The sequence below is a fragment of the Pezoporus flaviventris genome, unplaced genomic scaffold (genome assembly GCF_033815535.1).
Source record: "Pezoporus flaviventris isolate CSIRO_AGI_PZ_B2104156 unplaced genomic scaffold, CSIRO_AGI_Pfla_v1 ptg000025l, whole genome shotgun sequence".
Classification (NCBI taxonomy): Eukaryota; Metazoa; Chordata; class Aves; order Psittaciformes; family Psittacidae; genus Pezoporus; species Pezoporus flaviventris.
This window is the reverse complement of record NW_026892573.1, coordinates 33,974,246-33,999,706: the sequence shown is the minus strand read 5'-3', so window position 1 is coordinate 33,999,706 and position 25,461 is coordinate 33,974,246. Positions and strand designations below refer to the sequence as shown.

Sequence of the window (25,461 nt, the reverse complement as noted above, 5' to 3'; positions counted from 1 at the left end):
CGCCGCGTCTCCTGCTCCCACACGTTCCCTGCTCCCTGTCCAAATGTTTGGAAGAGATTGGCAAGGGAGTGGAATATGTTCCACGTTCCTCTCCAGGCTTGTGAAATGAAACATCTGTATGAGCGATCAAACCGTCTGCTGCAGGTTTGGCACCGAGCGCGTTGAGTTGCAGTGAGTCGGGCTCATTGAAGCAGCTGAAGACGTGTAAAATCGCAGCGATTGCAAAGCATCAGGGAAGCAGGAGCGTCCAGAATCACTTGTTTGGGTTCACCTCACTTATTTTTCCATTTTTGCAGCAGAATCGTTGTTCAGCATGGAGAAATGTCACGTTACTCAGTTGCTTGGGGGATTTTTCTTCTCTTTCTGGAGGGTTCTCTGTGCATGGCAGTTTCTCTTCGTTCTCAACCAGTCTTACTCTGCTACAGCTAAACTCATAGAATCCCAGACTGGTTTGGGTTGAAGGGACATTAAAGCTCCTCCAGTTCTAGCCCCTGCCATGGGCAGGAACACCTTCCATTGGAGCAGCTTGCTCCAAGCCCCTGTGTCCAACCTGGTCTTGAACACTGCCAGGGATGGAAGTCAGGGAAAGAGAGAGATGCTGAAGAGATACTAAAATCCTCTTCCCTGTGGAGGTTTTTCCTGCCAGGAGAGCACTTAGCAGACAAAATAATGTCACTTAGTAAAGAAAATACTGTCAGAAAGCTGCTGTGGTGGCACATATCACATAGACAGTGATCTGGAGGGTCAGGGGTCTTTGTTTCTGTAGAGCAAAAGAAGTGTTACTGAGAACAGAACAAGGAGGATCTCATAGAAAAGAGTTACATCCAACATGAAGTTTAAGAAAGCTGGAGAGGGGCTTTGGCCAAGGGCCTGTAGGGCCAGGCCAAGGGGAATGGCTTGAACCTGCCTGAGGGGAGACTGAGCTGAGCTCTTAGGCAGAAGCTCTTCCCTGTGAGGGTGCTGAGGCGCTGGCACAGGGTGCCCAGAGAAGCTGTGGCTGCCCCATCCCTGGCAGTGTTCAAGGCCAGGTTGGACACAGGGGCTTGGAGCAAGCTGCTCTATGGAAGGTGTCCCTGCCCGTGGCAGGGGTTGGAGCTGGAGGAGCTTTAAGGTCCCTTCCAACCCAAACCAGTCTATGGGTTCTCTGATTTCTCTGTCCTTTTCAATCCCAAGGGTTTTGTAGTGCAACAACAATAGCAGAGTGTAGAAATGAAAGGTATAAGGGGGGGTGCTTTTTACTCAGATAAAGAGAAGTGATCCAAATGATGCAAGATACTGAAACCACCTAAATCCGAAAGAACACTAAATTTGGCCACTTGGTAGATACTTTCCAAACCTCAGTGTTACATCAGCTATGCCTACCATGCTTTCTGCAACTGATAATAGGTTTGTGGGGACCTGGCCTTTATCAGTACTGCTCAGTTATTAAAGATCTCTCTGACCATAGCAGAGGGGTTGGAACTAGATGAGCTTTAAGGTGCTTTCAACCCAAACCAGTCTGGGGTTCATAGGGCTGCTTTGAAAACCATCATTAATACATCTTTTTAAAAGCTACTTGCTGTTCTATTAGTGATCTTCTGGTTTGGGATGTCTTTCTCTTTCCTTTTCCATTGGTAGTTCCTGTTTGTGAGTATAGTGTGTGTATAGATATGTTTTTCCTCCCCCAGTGTCTGTTACAACTGGCAACATTGGAAAATTCTGTTAAATAGGAGGTCAAGTTTGATAATAGGGAACTTCAGATAGAAGCTGCAGCCTGGAAACAGGGATTAGAATCATTGAATCATAGAATAGTTAGGGTTGGAAAGGACCTTAAGATCATCCAGTTCCAACCCCCTTGCCATGGGCAGGGACACCTCACACTAAACCATGGCACCCAAGGCTCTGTCCAACCTGGCCTTGAACACTGTCAGGGATGGAGCATTCACAGCTTCCCTGGGCAACCCATTCCAGTGCCTCAGCACCCTCACAGGAAAGAATTTCCTCCTTATATCCAATCTAAACTTCCCCTGTTTCAGTTTGAACCCATCACCCCTTGTCCTGTCACTGCAGTCCCTGATGAAGAGTCCCTCCCCAGCATCCTTGCAGCCCCCTTCAGACACTGGAAGCTGCTCTGAGGTCTCCACGCAGCTTCTGCTCTCCAGAATTTTCTTCTCTTGCTCCAGGATTTGAGCACCCATGAAGCTTTGCTGCTCTTTTATGGTCCTTCCATTGAACACAACTTCATCTGTAGGTGTTGATTCCTTGGGTGAGGGATTGCCACAGTTTTATGTCCTCGCCATCCATCTGCCAGGCAGATTGGCAAACAGTTATACCCCCATCAGTGTGAAATACTCCTTTTTTTATAGCACAGCAACACAACATGTGGGGTTTGGAGTGGAGGAAGGGAAAACCAAGACATGGAGGAATCTTCACATGACTTACAATTGGGTTTATGCGACAGCCAAGCTCTTTATGATATATTTGCTCTTTCTAAGTCTTGCTTAATATGTTAATAATGAATGGAGTTGTGAAGTACATCTCTTTGACAGCTGGTGAGCAGAGGTTGCACAGTGCTTGAAGGGGTTTCCAGACATTTCTGACCTCTTCTTCCAATAAGAATTGATTAAAAGCAGTGTACTTTTAAATCAGTGGATCGGTTATTACCATTCAGGAAGTATTCATTGAACTTCCTCTTCAATTCAGTGATTTACACCTCAGAATGAAGGGGAAAGGTAAATCCAAACCTCTTGTTTGACAGCCATCAGAGAGCAGGCTGGTCTCGTAGTTCTGGTGAGCTGGGGTTTTGCATATTTAGACTAAAAGTTGGTTTAGTGTTTGCTCACCTATCACAGGTTTGAATCACAGAATGGTTTGGCTTGGAAAGGATCTTAAGATCATCCAGTTCCAACCCCCTGCCATGGGCAGGGACACCTCACACTAAACCATGGCACCCAAGGCTTTGTCCAACCTGGCCTTGAACACTGCCAGGGATGGAGCATTCACAGCTTCTCTGGGCAACCCATTCCAGTGCCTCAGCACCCTCACAGGAAAGAACTTCTTCCTTATCTCCAACCTGAACTTCCCCTGTTTCAGTCTGAACCCATCACCCCTTGTCCTGTCACTGCAGTCCCTAATGAAGAGTCCCTCTCCAGCATCCCTATAGGCCCCCTTCAGATACTGGAAGCTGCTCTGAGGTCTCCACGCAGCTTCTCTTCTCCAGGCTCAACAGCCCCAACTTTCTCAGCCTATCTTCATAAGACAGGTCCTTTCCTTTGCTTGGTACATGGAGATGCCCAGCACAGTAGGGGCGACAGGGCTTACGGTGGCTGGGGATGCCGGTGCACCCAGTATTGCTTCTCCTGAAATGGGATTTTTAGTCATGACGCTGCACCTGTCAGTGAAACTGAGAGGAAGGAGAGGTTTTATGGATTTACTCAACTTGGGCTGGGGATTTATGTTGTAATTATTGGAAGTAAAGCTATCAGTAATTACTCAGTGAAGCTCTGTCCTGTTCTGTAGAATCCTTGATTATTTGGCTTGGAAGGGACCTTTAAGCTCATCCACTTCCAAACCCCCTGCCACGGGCAGGGACCCCTTCCACTAGAGCAGCTTGCTCCAAGCCCCTGTGTCCAACCTGGCCTTGAACACTGCCAGGGATGGGGCAGCCCCAGCTTCTCTGGGCACCCTGTGCCAGTTCCTCACCAGGTGACTTTTCAATGAGTATCAAGGAAGCATGTCCTCAAACCATATGGAAATCAGGAGAGCGTTTGCATGGAGTTCTGTTCCTGGCTCTCTAGAAACATACTGCATTGAAACATCATCATCTCAAGCCTGTACAACGTGATTGATGTGCGTGGAAGGGATCGTGCTCCACTACTGTGGGTGAAGTCGGGTGTTGCCAAAGGTTAAACAACCAGTTGACTTCCCTGCCTGAGCCCAACAGTGGTGGGCTTTGTTTCGCTGGAGCAAAACAAGAAGTGTTATTGAGAACAGAACAAGGACGAGCTCACAGGAAAAAGTTACATTCAGCATCAAGCCTAAGAAAGCAAAGCTGCTGGGCTGGGCTGATGCAAAACCATCCAGTTGCCTGACACCGTGCAGAGAGAAACACAGGGACTAAAGAGCAGAATTAACATTAATAATTAAAAGTGTGCTACATTTTTCAATCTCATGGCTACTGTAACTGGGTAACTGCTTAATCCCATGAGCAAGAGAACTTCTGTAGTTCACTGATGACCGTGCAACCTTGAATGATCAAAGTTGGGCATTCCATTGTGGGCATATAAATGTCATTTCATGGCTTGTTCTTAGTTATAGATTCATAGAATCATAGAATGGTTTGGGTTGGAAAGGACCTTAAGATCATCCAGTTCCAACCCCCTGCCATGGGCTGGGACACCTTACACTAAACCAAGGCTCTGTCTGGCCTGGCCTTGAACACTGCCTGGGATGGAGCATTCACAGCTTCCCTGGGCAACCCATTCCAGTGCCTCACCACCGTCACAGGGAAGAGCTTCTTCCTTGTCTCCAACCTGACCTTCCCCTGTTTCAGTTTGAACCCATCACCCCTTGTCCTGTCACTGCAGTCCCTAATGAAGAGTCCCTCTCCAGCATCCTTGTAGCCCCCTTCAGACACTGGAAGCTGCTCTGAGGTCTCCACGCAGCTTCTCTTCTCCAGGCTCAACAGCCCCAACTTTCTCAGCCTGGCTCCATACAGGAGCTGCTCCAGCCCCTGCTCATCCTCGTGGCCTCCTCTGGACTTGTTCCAACAGCTCCATGTCCTTTTTATATTGAGGACCCCAGCACTGCACACAGTGCTGCAAGTGAGCTCTCACAAGAGCAGAGCAGAGGGGCAGGATCACCTCCTTGGACCTGTTGGTCACGCTCCTTTTGATGCAGCTCGCAGCCCAGAAAGCTGAGGTGTGCATGTTCTGTGATTCTCTGTGTGGGTCTCAGAGTCCTTCTGGTCTCAGCTATTAACCTGAAACTCCTTATTGTTTTCAAGAGGAACTAAAGGCAAACAAAGCATAAAAAGGGAGTGGAAATAGCAACCTTGCACAGTATAGTTTGCTACTAATACAGATTGACCGCTTCTTTATATGTCTTATTATCAGACATATAAAGATATAGGAGCAAAATGTCTGATTCAAGAGCAAAAATGTACTTCTGTTAACTTGTTTTTCCTTCTTTTAACAGAGCATTCAGAAGCTGGCCAGCCAATACTTGAAGAAGGACTGGCTTGGAATAAAAGCTGATGAGAGAAGTGATTACAGGTAATTTCACAGTTGGACATCTTGAAATTACTCTTTATAATTTCCATTTGTGTGATTATTTTACCTACCCGTTTAACAGTGCTCTGCTGTAGTTAAAGTCATTTCTGTTCTTTGTGGTAGAGCATTGCCAGTTAAAAATGAAGCTGTTTTCCCCTGAAGTACTGAGATTAGGCTTAAATGGATGCTTATTACTTGAATAAAAGCAGGGCTTAGAGCAAGCTGCTCTAGTGGAAGGTGTCCCTGCCCGTGGCAGGGGCTGGAACTGGAGGAGCTTTAAGCTCCCTTCCAACCCAAACCAGTCTAGAAATAATTCAGGAAGATTGGAAGAACAAAATGATACCACAGGGCAACTGTATTAGTGCACCCTGTTGGGTATTAATGCTTAAAACTGAATCTAGTGGTGGCTTAGTGCCATGGGTTAGTGGTGGCCTTGGCAGTGCTGGGGAACAGTTGGAATTGATGATCTTAAAGGTCTTTTCCAACCTGGTTGATTCTGTGATTCTCTGTATTCTAGCAAATAGCTTAAAGGTTACAGTGATAAATGTGGGGATCTCTTCATCGGAAAAGGCAGCAAGACATTCCTCTTTAGGAGACCATTCTTCATGCAGATCCCATCTGACAGCAGGGAGGAGGCAGAGCAAGAACCACTTGTTTACAAAACTTAGTTCCATTAACATGAGGGGTGGATCAGAACATGAAAGCAGAAGTGACTCAGTTGGTAAAAGCCTCCCCCCCTTTGAATGGGACCTCTTAAATCTCTTAAGATACTCCATTTTAATCTGTTCTTAATTCTGACAAGTTTTATCGCTAACAGGATGAAATTGTTGATGGAATTTGTGCTTTGGACTGTCAGTACCTTCACACCACTTGTGTGTGAGAAGCAAACTGCATTATCAGTCTGAAGTGTGTAGAAAATGCTCCCATATCACACAGACCCCTCCTACCTACAGTTTGCTCCCCACTCACAAGCCTTTCATGCCATTAGATACACCCATAATGCCCAGAGGTCTTCTTCAAGTACCTGCCACCCCCGTGCTCCTCATCACCAGGTGCTTGGGCTCTGTGGGCTCCACCAACCTTTCCCCATGTGAGCCATGGGGAGGTCTTTTCCCCCTCTCACCCTGCTCCACCCTCTTGGGCACTTCTGAGCTTTAGTGGTGAGATACCAGGGCCATGCAAAGCTCACTACACATCTATGGGTGTTATCTTGTTACACATGATGAAGGAACTACAGGTAGCCGAGATAAAATGGATGAGCAGTCTGTGAATGTTTGCTTGATGGCAAGATGCCCAAATCACAAATTCCATGATCTTATAGGGGATTGTTAAGGTGCCATCTGGCTTTGCCTGCTGGGGTGTGTAGGGTCTGTTCCACTGCAGCACCAGCTTCAACCAAAAATCATAGAATCATGGAATGGTTTGGGTTAGAAGGGACCTTAAAGCTCATCTGTTTCCAGCCCCCTGCCACGGGCAGGGACTCCGTCCACTGGAGCAGCTTGCTCCAAACCCCTGTGTCCAACCTGGCCTTGAACACTGCCAGGGATGGGGCAGCCACAGCTTCTCTGGGCACCCTCACCCTATGCTCACTGTAACCTTCCCCAGCCCTGCCCTCCCCTTTTCCCCCTTTTCTCCTTCCACTTCTTTCTTCTCCTTCACTTCCCTTCTTCCCACAACCGTTCTGTGTTTCCCTGTTTCAGGAGCATGTACTCCGTATGGAAGTCCCTTTTAGAAGGCACGATGCAGGTGGCTCAATCCCGCCTCAATATCTGTGAGAACTATAAGAACCTGATTTCAGAGCCAGCCCGGACTGTGCGGTGCTTTAAGGAGCAGCAGTTGAAGAAGGTACTTGTGCTTTAATAACTCCTTTCAACTCCTGGCATTTCCACTTGGTGATTGGGAATCTTTTCCTATGGCACTTCTGTAACCTGGACTTTCAGTCTCTTCCTGTGCATGCTGTTCCAGAAGGAAATAGCCAGTTTGTCAGAGGGGTCACAATTCAGAGCAGAGATTAAAACTGCTTGGAAATGAGTCTTCTCAAATGGGGTACACCCTGGGTCGGAGGTATCTCTGCAAATCTAACATCCTGCTGTGGCAAGGGGGTTTGTAGTGACAATTCCAAGTGGGTTTTGTTCGAATGGGTTCTGATTTTGAGGACAGGCATAGCTTAAACCTGAAGGAATGACTGGTGGAGTCATAGAACTGGAGTTATTCTGGATCTTCTAAGAGGGGCAGCCCCTCTTTCAGATATCAGTTGACTACCAAGTCTTTGCTGTATGAGCTTCCATCATGCACAACTTGATCATACAACTTGTTCCCACTTGTACAAGAAATCTACTCGGCAATAGGGAGCCTCACTTCTCCATGAATTCCTGTTTATAAAGAAAATTGCAATAGAACTGAAGTGCAGAGCAGCAGAGTTTTATCCCGTGCTTTTTAGGGGATGGTGACTAAAGGTTCTTAGGAAAGAAGTGAGCTTGTAAGCTGCTTTCCTAAGAAATCCCTTAGCTAAATGTGCCCATGGAATTGCATGACATGTCCAGTGCATCAAGAAACAGGCCAGAGCTTTCCAAAGTGCACATTAGAAGCAGAGGATGTCATACAGAGCCCAAGTGTGATGGGGAAGGGCTGAGGGACCTGGGGGGTTCAGTGTGGAGAAGAGAAGGCTCAGGGGGGACCTGATGGCTGCCTACAAGTGCTTGAGAGGAGGATGGAGCCAGGAGGGGCTGGGCTCTGCTCCCAAGGAACAAGGGATGGGACAAGAGGAACCGGCCTCAAGCTGCACCAGGGCAGGTTTAGATGGAGCTGAGGAACAATTCCTGCCCCAGAGGGTGCTCAGGCATTGGAACAGGCTGCCCAGGGCAGTCCCTGCAAGGGTTCACACCTCGTGGAGACGAGGCCTCAGTGCCATGGGGCAGTGGTGGCCTTGGCACTGATGGGTTAATGGTTGGATCAGATGAGCCACTTCCTGGGTCCACTTCTTTAAATTTATGCAAATGATAGAAATTCCTGGTTTTCCTACACTTTTAAATTAGCAGAACAAGTTATTGCAGTTATCAGGACAGTACTTGTGGTCCAAAGGATTCTAACAGCGATACAGTTTTCCTACAACATGGAAGCATTCATTTTCCTCCACAAAAAATGTAGTTTTTTATACATTGCTGTCTAAATTTCACCTTTCCTCACCCTTTCCTTTGGATTTCTGCATGGAGGTCAGATTATGCTGACCTCCATGCAGGCAACAGCTTATCAGTACTGAATTGCTGAGTCAGTAAAATACCTGTCCCATCACACTGGAATGCCCATCTGAAATCAAGTTCTTATTAAAAGCAGCATCTCCTTCCAAGGTTGCGGCAGGTATTGAGTTGATCTCGATGAGTTCCCATCTTCATTTTCCAGATGTTGCTGTAAACCTTTCCATCCTCCACTTGGTAGGATACAGAAACTTCATTTTATCACCCCTTTTAATAGTAAACTGGAACCAGTTCAGAAAACCTCATCATAACTGGCTAAAAAACATGAATGAATCACAGGGTGACTCTGGAGCAGGGTATAAATGTGTCTCCTGTGGGCCACATCCAGCCTTGTAAGCAAACTGATCCCCTGCCCTCCCAGGATACAGACAAAAGGCTGTTTAGGGGGCAGCAGCCCATCCCCTGCTGTTATCCTTTCCTAGAGACCTTGTCAGCTCACCCCATAAGTGATGTGTGATTTCAGATGTTGGCCTTGGAAGACGTTCTGTTCATCAGGTATCTCTATAAAGATGATGTAGCCACCACTGAAGACATTTGCATGGATCTCTATCAGAGGACTGAAGGCAAATAGAGTAAAACCACTGTGTGTGGAGGGAATGCAACAAGAAACCATCTCTGTCACCTCTGAAACAGCTTTTTACAGTGTCTGCACAACCCCAAACCACTGAACAGCATCCAGTCTCCTAACACCATCTTCGGAGATGCAGCAGCCAAGATGCTTTTATGCTTTTAAAACCATCATGTTAACAACCGGGGTTATTTGATACTTTAATTTCTTGATGCCAGCAGGAGACTTCAGGGATCAAAATACCAACTGATGCAGCAACCCTCCCCCCCCTCGTTTTGCAGTGATTTTAGGTCTCTGTCAGCTCTCCAACATACACAGATCTTTCCACCTTTCATTTCTCTATCCTACCCTTGGAGGTCCTCAGAAACCCCCCCACCATTCCCCAAACCACCCACCACGGGGTTACCTCATGGAGCCTGGTGCTTTATTGGTCTGCACACATCAAACACTGGGTTTAGTGTGAACCTGCATGAATTTTTATGGACTTTATAGCCAGAAAGGAGTGTGATGTTTTGAGTGAGAGCAGAATTGTGTGGTGAGGAGTGATTTCTGTTGCCTCAAACAAAAAGCTGCTTTCTTTATGGGCTGGATATTATGATTATTAACAATTGTTGAATGCTGTGAAATCAAAGTGATGATGTTGGATTACATCACCTTATTCTTCTCAAAATGCTTGTAAAAGAGGTTGCATGTATTAATAAGTACTGTAATGAAAAACCTGAGGTGTTTAGAGGGGGTGTTCAATAAGAGAGCAATGTGAAGCACCTGGACTGGAAGAATAATACAGGCACAGAATCCCAGGCTGAAGGGACCGCAAGGATCATGCAGTCCAACCTTTCCAGGCACAGCATTACCTAGATGGGATGCCCAGCACCCTGTGCAGCCCCATCTTAACAGTGTCCAACACTGGGGAGTCCCCATTTCCCTGGGGAGACTATTCCAGTGTCTGGTTGTTCTTACTGGGGAAGGTTTTCCTCTTGTGTCCATTGGGAATCTCCCAGCAGTAGCTTGTGCCCATCACCCCTCAGCTCTCCCATGGGACTCCTTGTCCAAAGGAAGTCTCCATCTTCTCTGCAGCTCCCCTTTAAGTCCTGGCACATGGATTAGGTCTCCCTGAGTCTTCCCTTCTCCAGCTGAACAGTCTCAGCTCTCTCTGCTGCCCAGCCCTTGGATTATCCTTGTGGCCCTTCTCTGGACCATCTTCAGCCCGGCCACATCTCTTGTACAGCAGGACCAAAACCGAACCCATATTCCAGGGGTGGCTTGACCAGCGCTGAGCAGAGCAGGACAGTGACATCTTTATCTCTGCTGGTGATGCCCTTGTTGATGTTCCCCAGAACCCTGTTGGGTTTCTCTGCCCCAGCCACTCACTGTTGATTCCTATGGAGGTGGTGTCCCTGAGAACCTCCAGATCCACCCAGCTGGGTATGTGATAATGGTGTGAAAAGAGGTGAGAGCTTGGGTCTGGTCTTTGAAGGACAAAAGAGGCAACTTGAAAGACAAATTGCTTTCCTTAAGCTTGCTTGAGGCTCTGCCTCTGAGTTTTGCCTGGAGCCTTCATTGACCACATCCAGTCTGTAATATCTATAATTAAATATAAATGCATTGAACTATCACTCTTACATGTACTTAAGCTCATTTGGGTACAAGAAAATCTTTACAAATCTCTTTTAAAGATAGTCTAGTTCAAGACATTGATAATTCACATTTGGTTTGTGAGCAAGGTCCTTTCTGCATACCACAGATCCCTTCTCAGATACATTGAAGCTGATAGGAGTCAGCTCAGCAATCCCTAAAGCATCCCTGGGTTATTCCTACAGTTTTGGTTCCAAATCTAACCCACAGCCCTGTACCAGCTACTGCACTCAAAGTTCACATCCTCTCAGTCAGAACCAGTACAGTGGTTTTTCTGCTATTCCTTTGATTATTCTATTGTGACATTAAATTGTGTCTTGTAACATTGCTTGGCTTGGATGGAAAAGGTTGGAGTTATTTTCCCTCCTTCACTCACCCATTCCGCATTTTAAGCCTTTAAATGAATGACACTGATTTCTGATACATCCCTATTTGTTGGAAACCCCTCAAAATAGAGAAAAATAGGCTCTTAAAACAACATTTTTCAGATTATTCTTGTTGCTCTGGTGTGTTTTATGTGGCAGCTTTTCTCTTACACTTTATACTGCAGAGAAGGAAGGATTAACCATTTTCTTTATCACCTCCGATAGCTTGCCAGTGGATTTTCCCCAGTTACATTCCACTTATTTCAACTCATTGCCTCATCCAGAGCTTTCACAAGTTGAATATTTCATTTGTGAGTTATCATTGAATTTCAGTAGTTAAAGAAGAGCACAAAGAAAGAAAGAAAGAAACATGGGGTTTATGCACTGATCAGCTTTAAAAACGACCTGAATGATTGACCAGGAGTGACTCGGAGAAAATGTAATCAAGAGCAGTAAAACCACGATGATGGCATGATTTGGATGCAAAAACCCATTAATGCTTTGTTTCCTGCCTGCTTTTTTCCAGTGTGTGGACCAGTTGACGAGGATCCAGGCTGAGTTACAGGAGACAGTCAAAGATTTAGCTAAAGGCAAGAAGAAATATTTTGAGACGGAGCAGATGGCTCAAGCCGTGCGGGAGAAAGCGGATATTGAGGCCAAGTATGTTGTTCTAATAGCATATGTATCAATAATTGCATGCATATCAAGCAAACTGGGACTTGTATTAGTTTTAGAAGGTAATTGTTTTCAATGAGCTTGGGCCAGATTGTTTGCTTTCTGCTATTTCTGGAACCATTTCATAGAATCATAGAAACCCAGGTTGGAAGGACCTCAAGGATCATCTGCTCCAACCTTTCCAGGCAAAGCATGACCTAGACTGGATGCCCAGTGCCCTGTGCAGCCCAGTCTTAACAGTGTCCAACTCTGGGAAGTCATCACTTCCCTGGAGAGATTATTCCAGTGGCTGCTTGTTCTCATTGGGAAACTTTTTACTCTTGCATTCCCAGAAGTAACTTGTGCCCATCACTCGTCATCTTTTCCATGGGACTCCTTGTAAAAGGGGAGTCTCCATCTTCTCTGTAACCACTCCTTAAATACTGGAGCATAGAATCATAGAATCCCAGACTGATTTGGGTTGGAAGAGAGTTTAAAGCTCCTCCAGTTCCAACCCCTGCCACGGGCAGGGCCACCTTCCACTAGAGCAGCTTGCTCCAAGCTCCTGTGTCCAGCCTGGCCTTGAACACTGCCAGGGATGGGGCAGCCACAGCTTCTCTGGGCACCCTGTGCCAGCGCCTCAGCACCCTCACAGGGAAGAGCTTCTGCCTTACCTCCAACCTGAACTTCCCCTGTTTGCATTTAAACTCCTTGCCCCTTGTCCTGTCGCTCCAGTCCCTGATGAAGAGTCCCTCCCCAGCATCCTTGTAGCCCCCTTCAGACACTGGAAGCTGCTCTGAGGTCTCCACGCAGCTTCTCTTCTCCAGGCTCAACAGCCCCAATGTTCTCAGCCTGGCTCCATACAGGAGTTGCTCCAGCCCCCTCATCCTCGTGGCCTCCTCTGGCCTTGCTCTTACAACTCCATGTCCTTCTGATGTTGGAGACACCAGAACTGCACACAGTGCTGCAAGTGGGGTCTCACCAGGGCAGAGCAGAGGGGCAGAATGCCCTTTATTGGTGTAGTTCAGTGTACTTTGTAGTATTTTCTTTGATCCTTAAGCCCCACTTAAATCTATGCAAATAAAACTGAAGGCTTAAGAAGTCATTTAAATTAACATTTTAAGTGAGGTGCAGTGGTTGTTTATCCTGCACATTTGTAGTGATGACATTAGTCAGTAATATCCTCTCTTCATTTCTGTTTCAGGTCCAAACTTAGTCTTTTTCAGTCAAGAATAAGCTTGCAGAAGGCAAGTGTAAAGGTGAGTAGAAGAAACAGTGGTTTTGCTGCTAATTTCACGAGGTGTGGGACCAAAGCTGTCTTGCATCTTAGATGAGTGACTGTTTGGAAGGTGTATCTTTAGAGAAGGTCATGAGAGAAGACTCTTTAAGCAGTCAGAGTGCAGAATTACCTATGTCCATAAGGACACTCTTTCTTGTGGGAGTTGTAACTGTTCTTTACAGATCCCATGTGAAATTACAACTGCATGAAGGCAAGATGCATTAGAAATCCCATAACCATTAACAAAGCTGCTAAACTACCAATCCTTTAAAGCTTTGACTATATTAATACATATATATGCATGTTAATTTACTGTTCATACACTTTTGCTCATTTAACTTCTCATTAATACCTTTTAACTTCTATTTCTTGTTGTAGTTAAAAGCACGGAGATCCGAGTGTAATTCCAAGGCAATCCATGCAAGGAATGATTATCTCCTCACGTTAGCAGCTGCTAATGCACACCAAGATCGCTATTATCAAACAGACCTAGTAAACATTATGAAGGTAAGGAAGATAATTTTTATGTATGGGAGTTGGGAAGTGTGAAACTATGGAAAACAGAATGGGTCTGGAAGTTCAAACTCCTGGGTTGCTTTGTTGAGTTTTCCAATAGGCTGGAATGGATGAATGCAGTGCAGGAGATGGATCCTGCAGTAGTGTGCAGGGTATTTGGTACCTGTTATCAAACCCAAAACTAAGCACTCAGCTCTATACTGAATTCCTGAAAACTCCCTTGGATAAAGAAATCAGGTTTGTATAACTAAGACCTGTATTTGCCTATTGTAGTTGACCTCAAGTAAGCTGGAAATGGTTTAGTTGCTCAATAACATATCCCATAATCCTTTTAAGTGTCCCCATATCTGATCAGAACATTTCTTTATGGCATGATTAATGAAAATACAACCATTGTATCTTGGTTTCAAACCATGAATTGTAGAGAATAGCAAATCAACATTGGCGGTGTCACAAAGTCAAGCCAAGATACTTGAACCCATAGGAAACTACATACTTGAAAAGCTCAAATATGATTGCTTACCCTTTCTTTTTTTAATATCATCCTAAAATTACTTAAATGCACATATCTTAAAATGAGATAGTGACAGGAAACCTGTAAAATCTACAAAATCAGCTCTTTAAAGCCAGTTCATCCTCTCTGTAGTTGCACTTCATACGTTGCCATTTGCAAAGTTGATTTCAGGTTGCTCTCTGCACACTATTTCCAGGTGATGCAATCAGACACAGCACCTTCAAAGCCTATAATTTGCATTTCAAATTGCTTTATTGAGTAACTATCAGTGTGTTTTAATAAATCCCTGTATTATCAGCATCTTTCTGCATCCTGGGGGAAAAAAATGGTGATAGAAAAAGCAGGTAACCGAAGGAGAAAACGAGAGCACCAAAAAGGAGCTTCCAAGGGACTTTTATATGTAATTCCATTATATCTTGACTAATTTAAGCAATGCCACCTAGAGTAAATCCTAGCCTGTGGTACAAATTCATTTATCAGCCTACTACGTGACTTCTCAGAAGGCTTAACCAGATCTGGGTATCACAGAGGCAATGCAGGGCTGGTAGTTCTTGAAGCATCATCCTGTCTTTGCTCTGTGTGTGTATGTGGTTGTGCTTTTCTCTTAGTAAACCACGAATATTTGTGCTGACTAAATGTTTAGTGCATGAAAATGGTTATAAAGTATTTCCTTCTCATAGTCAAGGTGAAGTTACTCATTGATGCCTACAGAATTCCAGCCTTAGGTGCATGGTTTGTTGTCATCCTCTAATGCTCTTATTTGGATGTAATGCCAGAAGTGAATTTAAGATTTTCACAACAAAACAAGCAAAAAGGACATTTGACATAATCAAAAGGTGAGGAGATAGCCTGGGTAAAGTCCTGCCAGGCTCTGGTGGGTTGTGGGTGCTCTCATCCCAGGGCATTCCAAGATAATCCCTGCAAAGGCATTCCTGTTTCCTCTATGTCTGGCTACATTTTGTATGCACTACAAACCGAGTGTGTGGTAAACTAGGTGGGATCTTCATCTCTTTTGAGTTTCCATAAACACTTCTGTCTTTTGGATGGTGTGAGCCTTCTGTAGTGTGACATTAGAAACCTGCAGATACCGCAGGAACGTGGGGTTTTAATAAGCTGCTATAAAACCACAAACTAAAAATGATTTCATTGTTTCTGAAAGACTGAGAAGTGCAGTCATGGAAAACCAATGGAAGAAGTCATGCTGGTGCCATTCACCTGTGTATGTGCTGTTGTCCGTGTTCTATGTGCACAGGGTCCAGTTCCTGAAGTCAGTGCTGATCTGTGGTGGTTTCTTTACCCAGTTACTGCTTTCCCTCTTATCCAGTCCTTGAAGGGACTTCTTTTGAAGCTTTATTCAAACTGAACCTTTCTTTATTTCCTAAGGAAGCCAACCTGGTCTTCTGTATAAATAATTGTGGTTTACTGAAAAGCAAAGGTGCAAGTGCTTTTGGTGACCCATATTACTTTAGAAGGATCACCTTCAGGGGTCTTTTTCTACATCTCTCAGACATTTCTAGTGTCATGTCCTGTGGAACTGGGCTCCAGCTGCATTCAGCCAAGAGCTTTAATGTAAATTCAAATGTAAACTGCTTGAATGTAAACAGCAGTGTGTAATCTGGTGCTAAAACCCACCTCAGTGTGGCCCAGCCCTTGAAAAGGGCTTCAGGAGGGGCCCTGGCTATTAGAGATGAAGAAACCCTATATCCCTATGAGGCTGATAAGACAAGTGCAGTGATGAATGGAGGCAATTCACACATAGACAGATATGATGTGGTGGGAATAATCAACATCATTTTCTTTCTAAGAGGGAAAATGTCCTTCAAAAAGAGGGGATAAGGGTGATTCATCTGCTTTAATGTCTTGAATGTGCTGGGAGGCCTCAACAAACTTCCCACTCAGTCTCTGCTTATGTAAAAGGACATTGCAGTGGGGTGGTGAGGGTTTTCTCCTAGGTTAATAACTGATGAAGAGATACAGAAGATGTGGGATTAAAGTAAATACTTGAGCTTTATCAGGGAAGGAGAATTGCTGGCAAGGTCCTGGTTTCTCTCTTACCTATCTTCTCATCCTGAAGTGTGGGAACCACGCTTCTTAAAGCACTGAGAGAGTGATTATGTTATTTACCATAATGATTTAACATAAAGAGTATGGAGAAGGAACTGGAGAGGTGATGATTTGAAGATGGTGAAGAAACACAATCATAGAGTGGTTTGTGTTGGAAGAGACCTTGAAGCTCCTCCAGCTCCAACCCCTGCCACGAGCAGGGACCCCTTCCACTAGAGCAGCTTGCTCCAAGCCCCTGTGTCCAACCTGCCCTTGAACACTGCCAGGGATGGGGCAGCCACAGCTTCTCTGGGCACCCTGTGCCAGCGCCTCAGCACCCTCACAGGGAAGAGCTTCTGCCTAAGAGCTCATCTCAGTCTCCCCTCTGGCAGGTTCAAGCCATTCCCCTTGGCCTGGCCCTACAGGCCCTTGTCCCAAGCCCCTCTCCAGCTTTCCTGCAGCCCCTTCAGGCACTGGAGCTGCTCTCAGGTCTCCCCTTCAGGAGCCTTCTCTTCTCCAGGCTCACCCAGCCCAGCTCTCTCAGCCTGGCTCCAGAGCAGAGCTGCTCCAGCCCTCGCAGCATCTCCATGGCCTCCTCTGGCCTCGCTCCAACAGCTCCACGTCCCTCTTGTGCTGCTGCCCCAGAGCTGGATCAGGGCTGCAGGGGGGGTCTCCCCTTCACAGAGCAGAGGGGCAGGATCCCCTCCCTGAGCTGCTGCTCACACTCTGGGGGTGCAGCCCAGCACAAAGGGGGGTTCTGGGTTCAAGCCTGTGCTGCCCAGTCATTCAGTGTCATTCTCTATAACCAAATATAAAGCTTATGAGCAAGAGATACAGGGATGTCTCAACGAGTGTTGACCAGGCAAAAAAATAGCACATGAAATTAATGTTAGAAGGAGAAAAGCAGTCAGCTGGGGAGGAGATTGCTGCCTGCAGAATAAAGACCACTGAATAGCCATTACCATTATGAAGGAGTTAATAGAACTGGAAAATGGACCAAAGGATAAGGAAATGGAGACTTTGTCTCTTAAATGTTTCTAATCCTCCCTCTAGGCAACATCACTGGGAAGGAGGTATTTTGGAAGGGGATTAAACCTGTTCTGGGCAGCACAGTTCTTGTTTTAGTACCTTGAGTGGTGGTGACCTCATACATGCTGTAATCCAGTTGTATCCAAACGAAACGTGTTCCTTTATGTATTGTGATTAACAGTCTAAAAATGCACCTTTTATCTTCCTATTAGTAAGCCCTCAGGTATTCTTGTGACAGCGGCCACCTTGCTATCTCTAAGTATTTCTCCATTTAGCTGCAGTGGAGCTGACACCCCTTCTTCTGTTGGACCTCTGCAGGCCTCTCCACACCTTTACTTCATATCAAGTACTTCCATAAACTCCTCACATTTCGTCTCTCTTCCAGCCCCTTTGGAGATGTTGCCTTATTGCAGATGCTCAACAGCTTCTCTTGGTTCTCTTTGAGTGAGGCTCTCAGACAGAGCTAAGCATTCCTGAAACATTCCCTTCTCATACCAGCTGCCCCACGTAAAGCAGACTGGAAGACTGACTTAACCATGCCAAGTGCAAGGTCCTGCACCTGGGTGGGAGCAATCCCAGGCACAGCTACAGGTTGGGCAGAGAAGAGATTCAGAGCAGCCCTGTGGAGAGGGACTTGGGGGTGTTGGTTGATGAGAAAATGAACATGAGCCGGCTTCAGTGTGCGCTCGCAGCCCAGAAAGCAACCGTATCCTGGGCTGCATCAAAAGGAGCGTGACCAGCAGGGCGAAGGAGGTGATCCTGCCCCTCTGCTCTGCTCTTGTGAGACCTCACCTGGAGCATTGTGTGCAGTTCTGGTGTCCTCAACATAAAAAGGACATGGAGCTGTTGGAACAAGTCCAGAGGAGGCCACGAGGATGCTCAGGGGCTGGAGCAGCTCCTGTATGGAGCCAGGCTGAGAACATTGGGGCTGTTGAGCCTGGAGAAGAGAAGCTGTGTGGAGACCTCAGAGCAGCTTCCAGTGTCTGAAGGGGGCTGCAGGGATGCTGGGGAGGGACTCTTCATCAGGGACTGCAGTGACAGGACAAGGGGTGATGGGTTCAAACTGAAACAGGGGAAGTTTAGATTGGATCTAAGGAAGAAGTTCTTTACTGTGAGGGTGCTGAGGCCCTGGAATGGGTTGCCCAAGGAAGCTGTGAATGCTCCATCCCTGGCAGTGTTCAAGGCCAGGTTGGACAGAGCCTTGGGTGCCATGGTTTAGTGTGAGGTGTCCCTGCCCATGGCAGGGGGGGTTGGAACTGGATGATCTTAAGGTCCTTTCCAACCCAAGCTATTCTATGATTCTGTGACTTCTGTTTGGAGCAGGTTGGGGTTGCTGAGTGGAATCAGCAGCATCTCAGACATCATAAGCCTTAGTTATTTGGTGTCTGCTCTTCCAGGATGAGTTCTGGGAAGTGGTGGTTAGCTCCACTCTGTAGACAAGGTGAGGTTTCTATAAGCACCATCTCCACAGCAGGATGAAGCTCGAGGTCCAGTTTCATTTTCAGTTCAGTTACTTTGAAATCACCTACATTACCTCAACATTTAGATCAGGAAAACTGATGTTGTATGCACCACATATCTACATTTTAAATGGTTTTCAGGCTGGTTTTCAGTTCTTCAGTAACCTGCACATAAGCCCTTTCTCTAAACAGTACTTCAGAAGGTTGCTTGTTTAATATTGTCACCTTCAGAGTGGAAAAACAACCTCTCCCACCTCCCCTGCCTTGAAAAACTCCCTGCTCCTCAGTTTAAATGCCACTTTTAGCACAGAGCTATTAGAAATCGTGTGGAAAATGGGGAGATAGTAATGTTCTGCTTTCGAAGACAGATCTTCTACATCCTTTGTCTAGAGCAGTTGTTTAAATGGCATTTAGGTATAAAACGGTGGCCGGTTGGTTGGTACTGCTCCTTTGGGGTGCATCAGTGTGGATTTCACTGAAGGGTCAGAGCTTTCTGTGTTTATTGAGGGGTGTCCTCAAGGGTTGGGGTCTGGACTGATCCTGTTCAATGTCTTTGTTGGTGACACGGACAGTGGGATCCAGCACCCTCAGCAGGTTTGCTGATGGCACCCAGCTGTGTGGTGCAGTGACACTGGAGGGGAGGGATGGGATGCAGAGGGACCTGGCCAGGCTGGAGAGCTGGGACCGTGTGGACCTCATGGAGCTCAACCAGGCCAAGGGCAAGGTCCTGCCCCTGGATCAGGGCAATCCCCAGCACAAACCCAGGCTGGGGGGAGACTGGATGGAGCAGCCTGAGGAGAAGGACTTGGGGTGTTGGGTGAGGAGAAGCTCCCCATGACCCGGCTTCAGCATGCGCTTGAGCCCAGAACCCCCCCATGTGCTGGGCTGCACCCCCAGAGCGTGAGCAGCAGCTCAGGGAGGGGATCCTGCCCCTCTGCTCCTATTTGTAAAGCTGCTGTTGGGAAAGCATTGGGCTGGAGACACTTTGGGTTCCTTCATGTTCAGAAGCCAGCGTTGGTTTTGTTCCTTGTATCTGAGTGGGAAATACCGCATTGTGCTGTCCCGTGACAAATGAATCACAAATATACATTATAGCTCAATTTAGTGTTCTGTAAGAGGCAACAACTAAACACTGTCATTGGCAGGGTTCCTGGGGACATGCAGCTTCTGAGAGTTTTCACTCATTGGGAAGATGTTTATTTGAAAGAATTTTTATGCAGAGAAGAAGAAAATGATTCACTCTGCTGGGTTTGCAACTGTGAAGGCATCACTCAAAACAGGGATGCTTGGAAAGAAAACATTAAATCTTCCAGCATCTTTTAAAGAATTGCTTCTGTAGTGCCATCCTAGTTTATTCATTGCACAGGTAGATAAGAAGCAAAACCATTCTAGATCTCCCTTTAGGAAAGGTTTTAATCCTACTGCCTTTTCCCCTATATATAGAACCATGGAATCCCAGACTGGTTTAGGTTGAAAGGACCTTAAAGCTCCTCCAGCTCCAACCCCTGCCACAGGCAGGGACCCCTTCCACTGGAGCAGCTTGCTCCAAGCCCGTGTCCAACCTGGCCTTGAACACTGCCAGGGATGGGGCAGCCACAGCTTCTCTGGGCACCCTGTGCCAGCGCCTCAGCACCCTCCCAGGGAAGAGCTTCTGCCTAAGAGCTCAGCTCAGTCTCCCCTCGGGCAGGTTCAAGCCATTCCCCTTGGCCTGGCCCTACAGGCCCTTGTCCCAAGCCCCTCTCCAGCTTTCCTGCAGCCCCTTTAGGCACTGGGAACTGCTCCAAAGCTCCTTAAGAAGCCTTTTCTTCAGCCTGAACAAGACCATCTTTACAGGCAGTGATGTGTTTTTTTTCTATGCACAATGAAAAACTCTAAAAGATGGCAAACACTAACCCAAGTATTTCTAAAACTCTCTGCTTTTAAAGCATGTATTTCATATCGCACCTAGTGTGGTCTGTGGGGTTTGAGGGCTGCGTTGGAGGAGCAGCATCAAAAGCTGTTGCACTTTGCTCTCTTTTTTGCCTTTGCGGTTTCACAAAGGGGGGGTTTATATTGTTTCAGTCATCTTTTCTGTATTTTCTGTACTTTCCAGCTTGCTTGACATGAGGAAGTGCAGCTGAGTGCCTGGGCTCCTGCTCTTGATCAGAGTTCTCTTGCTGATATGACAGGTTTAAATAGAAACTCCACGTTATCAAATTGCCCTGGAACAGCTCTTTCCTTCCACGTGGGTGATGATACCGAGACGTGTTAGAGCACTGAGACATCAGGCTGTAAAGTTACAGGTGATGTGTGATGTTTTCACATCCTCAGCTGGTTTTGAGCACTGTCTGAAAGGGTTTTCATAGAGGAAGGCATCTGTCTGCCTTCTGAGTAATGAGCTGGCTGTCATGGGGATTCATGTGAGAGGTGGTTGAGCTGTTGCAAGGGAACGTGGAGAGTGAGTGTAGTACCTGGAGCGCATGATGCAAGAAATAGACACTGAGAAAACTGGGAGAAGGGGGGGTAGTAACAGTCTTAATGATCTACAGCTGCCTAGTATATATATTTATAGTCTATATTTATAGAATCACAGAACAGTTTGGGTTGGAAAGGACCTTAAGATCATCCAGTTCCAACCCCCTGCCATGGGCAGGGACACCTCACACTAAACCATGGCACCCAAGGCTCTGTCCAGCCTGGCCTTGAACACTGCCAGGGATGGAGCATTCACAACTTCCCTGGGCAACCCATTCCAGTGCCTCAGCACCCTCACAGGAAAGAACTTCTTCCTTAGATCCAATCTAAACTTCCCCTGTTTCAGTTTGAACCCATCACCCCTTGTCCTATCACTGCAGTCCCCAATGAAGAGTCCCTCTCCAGCATCCTTGTAGCCCCCTTCAGACACTGGAAGCTCCTCTGAGGTCCCCACGCAGCTTCTCTTCTCCAGGCTCAACAGCCCCAACTTTCCCAGCCTGTCTCCATACGGGAGAAGCCTCATATGGACAAGACTGTTCCAGGCTGGGCTTGGGGGTGTTTTTTGAAGCCTGGAGGCAACCTAATTGAAACCCAGGTAATTCTGATTTAAATACAAGGAAGAAGTTGTGCCATGAAGGTGGTCAGAGAGAAACAGGGGCTTGGGGAGGGGAAGAATGTCCTTGGAGACATTCAGAACTTGACTGTACACAGGCTGATCGGCTTGGCCCTGCTCTGAGTAGCAGTTGGACCATGTCTCTCTTTCAACCTGATTTATTCTCTGATTCTGTGAAATAACATTTTCTGTTAGGAAGACTCTGCTTGGGAACCCCTAACTTGGAATCACAGAATCCCAGGTGGAAGGGACCTCATGGATCATCTGGTCCAACCCTTGCAGACAAAGCATGATGTAGACTGGAAGCCCAGCACCCTGTACTGCAGAGCACACTGGGACAGTGACACCTTTATCCCTGTGGTGATGCCCTTGTTGATGTTCCCCAGCACCCTGGTGGGTTTCTTTGCTGCAGCCGCTCACTGTTCACTCCTATGGAGCTGGTTCCTCCATGTCCCTTTCCCAGAGCTGCTCCAGTCAGGCACATCCCAGCCTGAGCTGCTCCAGGATTGGGTTTGCCCAGGGGCAGGACCTGACACTTGTCCTGTTGAGCTCCATCAGGTTCTTCCCAGCCTGTCCAGCTCACTCTGCAGGGTGGCTTCCCTTTCCCAGTGTCCATTTCCCCACTGAGTTTGGTGCCACTGGCAAACTTCATCAGGGAGCACTTGATCCCATCACCCACATCACTTAAGATACTGGGCCCAGTATTGATCCCTTGGGGGGCTCCACTAATGACAGGTCCACAGTTTCTGGTTGTTTTCTGCCATTAGCTGGAGTAACTGTATGAGCCAACAGCACCGGAATAGTCATGTTGTGATGAACCCTGTTTTCTCTATATGAGCATTGTTGGGAGTTTTTATGAAGCCGAGATGACATCTGTGTTTTCAGCACCATCATCCATCACTTTTACCAAGCACTTTTAATGATCATTTAAAACAAATGTAACTACAGGCTCCAAACATGACTTGTACAAATGGGATTCAGCTGAAGCTGGCAGTGTTTGTAAGAGTCACAGAATCCCAGACTGTGGGATTTGGGTTGGAAGGGACCTTAAAGCTCATCCAGCTCCAACCCCTGCCACAGGCAGGGACCCCTTCCACTAGAGCAGCTTGCTCCAAGCCCCTGTGTCCAACCTGGCCTTGAACACTGCCAGGGATGGAGCAGCCCCTGTCTCAGTTTGACCCCATCACCCCTTGTCCTATCACTCCAGTCCCTGATGAAGAGTCCCTCCCCAGCATCCTTGTAGCCCCCTTCACACACTGGAAGCTGCTCTGAGGTCTCCACGCAGCTTCTCTTCTCCAGGCTCAACAGCCCCAATGTTCTCAGCCTGGCTCCATACAGGAGCTGCTCCAGCCCCTGTTCATCCTCGTGGCCTCCTCTGGACTTGCTCCAGCAGCTCCATGTCCTTCTGATGTTGGGGACCCCAGAACTGCACACGGTGCTGCAAGTGGGGTCTCACCAGAGTAGAGCAGAGGGGCAGGATCACCTCCCTCAGCCTGGTGCTCATGCTGCTCTTGTTGCAGCTCAAGATACAGTTGATCCAAGATTAAGGACTAGGTGGTTCATAATAATAATTTGATTTATGTCCAGAAAATAATCAGGTGTGTATGGCAAATGGTTCTTTCCTGTGGTGACTGACTTGAAAAGTAACGTGGCATGGTAGCTGGACGTCTCAGCAATGTTACCCTAGCAGTAGTTGGCCACTGTCCCCTATATAAATAAGCGGGTAACATTTGCATGGCTCCATATTTGTGTAGCCTGCAGAACAAGCAGAACCACCATTATCACTGTAAGTAAATCATTTGACGTACACGTTATTGTTTTCTGCTCTTTAGAGTGATTTAGAAGCATCCAGGGACTTACTTGGTTATAACAGAGATTCTGTCCCAAAGAAGAAATAGCATTAAGAGAAAATAAGTTTGAAGTCACTGGAGGTTTCCATTTACTTCTATAAATCTCTTTTCTTAATTCAGCTATTCTTTTCAGATCCTGTCATGCTCCCTTTTAAAATGCAGGGGGAACTTCTGTAAGTGAAAGAACTATTGTTTCACTTCCCCTTCTTGTCAGCTGCGAGCCACAAATATACTGTAATTACAATTAAACCAGCCAGAGATTGCTTTATCTACAGTATCAGATGGGCCCAGCTACTTTCTTTTACAGTTGAGGAGCGTGTGTTGCTTTCTCATGTTCATTCCTATGAATGCAGGATGAGTGAAGGGAGGCTCTGGCCCAACACACGATATGAGTGTTCCAGAAGATGCTCATTGTGGGCTCCACAGCAGCTGATACCAGGCTCTTTGCCCTGCCAGGACCATCAGTGTGTGTGCATACATATGCATGTACGTGAAGCCCTGGGGAGATGAAATCCTTTTATAAGGCTCTGTCTGTAGTGTCATTATCCATCCATGTAAATTGTTGAATGATTAATACAAAATAGTGCTCTTTTGTTTAGGGTTTTTCTTCAATGCTTTTGTATCACACTTTTCAGTTGATACCTAAGATCTGCTTTGGAGAACTTTAGCTCCTTCATAGTCTCTTGAATGTATGCTAACTGCAGTTTTGACCATTTACATTCATAGAATCCCAAACTGGTTTGGGTTGAAGGGACTTTAAAGCTCATCCAGTTCCAACCCCTGCCATGGCCAGGGACCCCTTCCACTAGAGCAGCTTGCTCCAAGCCCCTGTGTCCAAGCTGGCCTTGAACACTGCCAGGGATGGGGCAGCCACAGCTTCTCTGGGCACCCTGTGCCAGCGCCTCAGCACCCTCCCAGGGAAGAGCTTCTGCCTAAGAGCACTGGAGCTGCTCTCAGGTCTCCCCTTCAGGAGCCTTCTCTTCTCCAGGCTCACCCAGCCCAGCTCTCAGCCTGGCTCCAGAGCATTTACCAGCTGACTCTGAGGAAGCATTTACAGGGAAGTGAAAAGCAGCTTCCCAGCAGAACAGCAACCACTTCTGGTGGTATTTTTGGTGAAACCACAAGCAGGGGAAGTTGAGATGCCCTGAACAATAAGCGGCACTGCCACCTCTAGCTATGGAAGCAGTTGATATCAGCGTCCATCACATAGCCTTTCCAAGCTAACTCAAGACAAAAGACCGTGTCTGGATCACAACTCTTTCTGTTGTACAGATGAGAACTGAGCAATGGTCCTGTTTCCCTGATGACAGTCTGCTCTGTCTCACCTCATGTTGAACCACTGTTAAATGTGGTTTAACCAATTCCCTGTTTAAGCATTTAGTCCAGAAAGGCTGTTTATTTCCTGGGGGCCGAGTATTTGTTCCTCCATGAGTGGGGATTGTGTAGTGAAAGACAGAGCCTGATGCATAAATCAGGGCCACTTAATTATCCTAAAACAAGGATCATTTTTCATGGGATAATAAAGCTATTTCTTGATAATGCTTCTGCCTTGTCAGCGAGGTTTCTTTTGGCATTTTGACAGAAATAACTTCAGGAATGGCTTGATGGTGAAGAAATGTGGTGTGATTTTACAGATGCTCATGAAAGGTATTTCCTGGGTAGGAGAGTCAGGGGTGTATTTACATGAGATGGTTCACAGGAGGCAGTGATTGGAGGAGGCTTGGGAAGGGACAAAGGGAAATCATCAGGATGCTGGAGGAGGACTCTTCACTAGGGACTGTAGTGATAGAACAAGGGGTGATGGGTTCAAACTGAAACAACGGAAGTTTAGATTGGATCTAAGGAAGAAGTTTTTCCCTGTGAGGGTGCTGAGGCACCGGAATGGGTTGCCCAGGGAGGTTGTGAATGCTCCATCCCTGGCAGTGTTCAAGGCCAGAGCCTTGGGTGAGATGGTTTAGTGTGAGGTGTCCCTGGCCAT

At 46.7% G+C, this 25,461-nt stretch overlaps 1 protein-coding gene across 2 annotated transcripts in view; it reads left to right on the top strand.

Annotated features, from left to right (window-relative positions):
- FCHSD2 (FCH and double SH3 domains 2) overlaps nucleotides 1–25,461 on the top strand; it is a 147,752-nt gene that overhangs the window by 67,488 nt on the left and 54,803 nt on the right. For both annotated transcript variants that reach the window (XM_061458121.1, XM_061458122.1), the window contains exons 4-8: nucleotides 5,176–5,252; nucleotides 6,950–7,094; nucleotides 11,598–11,731; nucleotides 12,930–12,984; nucleotides 13,383–13,511. In XM_061458121.1, coding sequence (XP_061314105.1) covers nucleotides 5,176–5,252; nucleotides 6,950–7,094; nucleotides 11,598–11,731; nucleotides 12,930–12,984; nucleotides 13,383–13,511 — 540 coding nt within the window. The remainder of the gene's footprint in view (nucleotides 1–5,175; nucleotides 5,253–6,949; nucleotides 7,095–11,597; nucleotides 11,732–12,929; nucleotides 12,985–13,382; nucleotides 13,512–25,461) is intronic.